This window comes from Adiantum capillus-veneris, chromosome 18, assembly GCF_014529385.1.
Source record: "Adiantum capillus-veneris isolate H3 chromosome 18, ASM1452938v2, whole genome shotgun sequence".
NCBI lineage: Eukaryota > Viridiplantae > Streptophyta > Polypodiopsida > Polypodiales > Pteridaceae > Adiantum > Adiantum capillus-veneris.
The window spans coordinates 38,023,280-38,027,885 of NC_140948.1; the positions used below are offsets into that span (position 1 = coordinate 38,023,280).

The 4,606-nt window shown below is 44.2% G+C and overlaps 1 protein-coding gene across 1 annotated transcript; it reads right to left on the reverse strand.

Moving 5' to 3' along the window:
* Window positions 1–391: 391 nt before the first annotated feature.
* On the reverse strand, window positions 392–2,655 carry LOC147435512 (protein trichome birefringence-like 26). Its single transcript, XM_086488572.1, has 3 exons — window positions 2,277–2,655; window positions 1,920–2,197; window positions 392–1,805 (listed from the first exon to the last, which is right to left on the reverse strand). Exons 1-3 carry the CDS (start codon window positions 2,452–2,454, stop codon window positions 1,053–1,055), a joined length of 1,209 nt encoding a protein of 402 aa, XP_086344698.1. The 5' UTR covers window positions 2,455–2,655; the 3' UTR covers window positions 392–1,052.
* Window positions 2,656–4,606: the final 1,951 nt, after the last annotated feature.

Genomic DNA, 4,606 nt, shown 5'->3' on the forward strand with positions numbered 1-4,606 from the left:
TTGAATACACTCTCCATTTCACCTTTTGCAAGATCTCTTTAGCTTTCTCAATCCAAAGAAGCAACTTCCTGTCAGCAAGATTAGAGGCAGCATTTATGACATCAAGAACTCGACAAAGAAACCGATGATGTATGAAAATACCCAAAACCAAACAAATTACAGAAATACTCGAGGTACGTGAGCATTATGGAAATTGTTGTGGTAAACTGTGTGGTGAGAGCCACAAACTTTCTTTTAACAATGGACTTTGATCCATTTTGATGACCACGTTCTTGCACAACTCACTTTAATTTCTGCGTGATTTTGTAACCACTACCCTAACAAGGCCTCTTAAAAAGAATATTTTTTGCGCAAAATTCAATAAAGCTGACCCATATTAGCAGGCAACATCTCAAAGAACCACCACATTGTCCATTCACAGTTCAATCATGGAGATGATTTGTGGCAACTTTTACAGCTGAGCACATAAACAACTATCGACACATACTGACCTCAGAATGCACTCTTCACAAAAGCTCATTTACGAGACCTGGTTTGGCATAAGGTCCTAGAAAACCTAGTGTTTCACAAAAGAGTATGAAGAAGGGGCAGCTTTCTAGATAAAGCAACTCAAGAACAAAGGGAGATGATAAATTACCCTGCAAGTCAAGGGAAGTGGCAGTGATGGAGCCACCTTGGGTGTATATTGATGTGTAAACTTCTGTAATCTTGTGCCTTGCACGAAGAGAAGAGTTTTCTTTGCAATTTGAAAAAAAAAAAATCAGGGATCCTTCGGTTTCTTTTTGGGACTTCTGTTCCTGTTCAGCATTCTTTTTAGTTCATCTTTGTACTCTCTGCATGTCGGTGTACCCTTCCAAAGTTCCGATTCAAGTTTTACTTAAAAAAATAGCAGCACTCATCATGATGCAATGAAATTGGCGAGAATCGACTTCCAAGATCTTTCCTCCACAACTTCAGCTGATCTAGCTCACGTCTAGAACCAGTAATTTGCCACATTTCTCACATCATTGCACAAGGTTGGTGGACATGCAGTACTTGGTGAGCAGGTGGGGTTAGGCACTCTTTCTAGGTGAGTAATTTTGAATTGTATGCAGAACTAATTGATTCCACATATCAATCGGCCCAGGCAAGCACCAATGTAGGCAATCAAACACAGGCTCTGATGGCTCTTGAATCCTATAAGGTCCCGGGTGCCCATCAGGCCTTAGAAAGGCACTATAGGTAACATTCAGAATTTCGTACCTCCAAGGCTCTCTCGAACGTGCGGCAGACTTCTCGAATTCCTCAATCTGGACTTTATTTATTTCACTGTTCATCCATGGCATAGAGAGTAGATTGTCTGTTTCAGCATATGGTGATGTTCTATTACAAATCCCTCCATCATTCCAAGAACCGTGCTCAAAATGGTCTACAGTTACAGTTCTTAACATGACAATCCCCTTATACTCCTTCGCAATGTACTTGAAAACCCTCTTCAGCGCTACCTTCAATGTCGGAACCAGCTTGATGGTTGTGATGTTGAGCTGAGCATAAGAGTTTGCACCCAGTACCCCATTCTTCAGATAATACAAGCTTGGCCTAAAGTACCAGTAACCTGTGGATATGATGGCAACATCGTATTGCCGTAGCTGCGAGGTCCATGCCATGTCTGGCACATCAAGATAAAGCTTGTACAGATTCTGCTCGACCGAGTGATTTACAAGAAATGGAGACCATATATTTGCTAGAGTGAAGTTGTGAGAAGGGAAGTGCCATGTGAATGCCTTGCCTCTTTCATCTGAATACAAGTTTTGAGGACTCTCAACCTGCATATACGGTTTACTTTAAACTCAGAGGCATGTAAAACAGAAGAATTGCAGCTCAATCATGCCCGGATCTTTACTCAAAACGAGGGGCTCAATGAACAGCACATTGCATACCTGCGAGAGTGCACATTGAAGGGATTGCATGTGATTGCGAGAAATCGAGTCCCCAATGAACACTAGCCTCTTCCCCCTCATCAAGCCCAGAAACTGCATGCCATCAAATGGCAGCAATTCACACATCACAGGCTTCCATCTCCAGTTGAGGTAACCCTTATCTGGCCTTGCATTCTGCAAACAATTCTGAGAAGGGTGAATGTGCCTACAGGTGTCGTTGGTGTAAAGAGGCGGCTGCGTGTCTGGAACCCAGCGACCATGCGAAAGATCACAGAGCCCTGCATACAAACGCAAAATAAAGAAGACTTAAAGCACCAGTGAAAGCAAAGTAGTAGTTTTGGATCGTATTTCAAACACCTGTTGCAGCGGTGACAGGTAGTGATCGAAGATGAGATGCAGAAGAAGATGCAACGCCGCTGTAGAAGAGATCTGGATGCTGGGAAAGATAAAAAAACCACCAGCAGTTGCAGAAAATGAAGAAGGTGATGAGGACGAAGAAGGCCAACAGTTTGCTTTGAGAAGCACGGTTGATCATGGTAGCTTACTCACTTCTGCTGCACTGCTGCTGAGTCTGCATTGCGAAGCAGGAGCACGGCAAAAGCGTGGTCAAGGACATGACGAAGCTACATGGGACGTGTGTGAGTCGCGAAATTTGAACGCGGGGTGCCGAATGCATGCGCGCGCGCGCGAGTGCGTGCTTGAGATGAGTGCAGGTGTGGGTGTGGGCGTTCCTTTGAAGAAAAGTGCGTGAGGTTAAGTGTTTGGGTACTTACCTACCACGTTGAATGAACTACGGAAGAATGGACATAGGGGGGGGTAAGCGGGCCAATAGGGGAGCACCTTAATTCTAGAGGTCATTTGGGGGGTCATTTCAACAAATTTTCATTAGGTAAGCATTTGGGCAGGAGCGCCACGTGTTGCTCTACAGGGGTAACTAAGCTAATGAGATTCTGGTAAATTTAAGTGGGTAAATTGTAAGTTTTTTTGAAGTCCATGTAAAAAAAATTGGAGTGAATGAGGAGATGGACCTGACCCCCCAAACATGTTTACACTCAAGGTGTGGCAGATTGGCCCATCACCAATAATAGCTCGATTGGAAACCACCGCAGGACCACTAGAGGGCACCCACGTGGACATGCGTTATCGACTTGGTAGACAATTGAGTGCCCATTAAAATGTTGCAGCACAGTCGATGCTAAGCAGTGAGCACGCACTCACCTACCTGCCCCCGTGCTGCAGCATGCGGCCATGTCCCTCTCTCTTCTGCGCATCAAGCGATGCTAAGCAGTGAGCAAGTACTCACCTACCAACCCCCGTGCTGCAGCATGCGGCCATGTCCCTCTCTTCTAGGCACGAGCAAGCTACCAAGCTAGGTGGCCGAGTCTATCACCTTCAAGCTTAGTGCATTTGCCTGCAACTAAAAGAAATCCTCACTTGTGCAGCACGCCTGGCAAAGCCTAGGAGATAGACTACATTCTCTATTGGAGTGTCGTTCAGAACTGCAGCAGCTTACCACAAATTCTTTCACAAGTAGATAAACGCCAGCAGCAGCTCATTGAAGTCTTTGTATGGTAGATTGACGCCACCAACCCTGCGTCCGCCCCCCTCATGAGCAACACATGCCAGAACAACACATGCGCCTCCTCATGAGCAACACACGCACAGGTCAGTACTTCCACAAGCAGCAGCTCACTAAAGTCCATGTAAGTCCCTAGTGTTAAAAGAAATCTCCAAGCCATTTGGGAGGAGGCCTTCTCCATGACAATTCCCAACAAGAGCCCTGCGTCTGAGCAACACTGGCCAGAATAATACAGCCCCCTCATGAGCAACACATGCACATGTAAGTACTGTTACGAAGGCAACTACTTGAGCTGTGAATAGTGGCCGGCAGAAAGAAGCCCTTTTCGTCTTCATCAAAATTGTTCACTTATCCAAGGGGAGGAGTTGTTGCCACAACAAGGCATGCTGTAGCAACACGCAGCATACTCTTTGTCTTCTACAAGCCCCAGTAAGTCTCTGGCAATATACCTTTTGCTATCAAGGTTTAAAGCACTCGCAATCTGTGAGAGAAAATTGTGCTTGATGCAGTGCTTGATGTAAATCGTCTGCATGCAGGAACCATACTTGGGATAGAGGACATGGATCCTTTAAACTTTCCAGGCGCAAAGCCATGTCGAAGTGGAGTACAACCATATGTGTGTTTTATGGTGAGGCCCTTGCCTTACTCAGCAATCAATAGACATCTTCTATTTGATGGGGTTAAAAGTGATAAATTGCATGAGAAATGAAATTTGAAATTCCTAGTATAAATGAACTTGTGAATCTGATTTTCTGAATTTTGAGCATGGGCCTTGTAAGGAATCCTAATTTTTAGGGATTAAGGCTAATGGTGTGTAGGGTTAAGGGGACAAGAAGTTAGTTTTGAGTAGGCTTTTCTAGCCTTTTTTTTAGACACATGTAGAATGTGGACCTAAGAGGTCACCTTCTCTCTCTAGCTTTTTGAAAGTGAAGGGAGTAAAGAGGTGTGGCCAGATCATCAAAAACGTGGATCACTAAGAGCCAAAATTTGACTTTTTTTAAAAAAAGTTATTTTTACTTATTTTTGACTTAAAACTCCCCCCCAACATATATCTATATCAAAAAAGTATTTTTTGACATTTTTTTAAACTTACAAGCACTAAATGTCC

Bases quoted from the DNA above. Each gene is read 5' to 3' on its own strand.
- LOC147435512 (XM_086488572.1), bottom strand. From the start codon at position 2,454: ATGATCAACCGTGCTTCTCAAAGCAAACTGTTGGCCTTCTTCGTCCTC. The intron at 2,198-2,276 runs GTGTTTGAAATA...GTTTGTATGCAG, and splicing joins ACCTGTCACCGCTGCAACAG to GGCTCTGTGATCTTTCGCAT. The intron at 1,806-1,919 runs GTATGCAATGTG...CCGTATATGCAG, and splicing joins TTCAATGTGCACTCTCGCAG to GTTGAGAGTCCTCAAAACTT.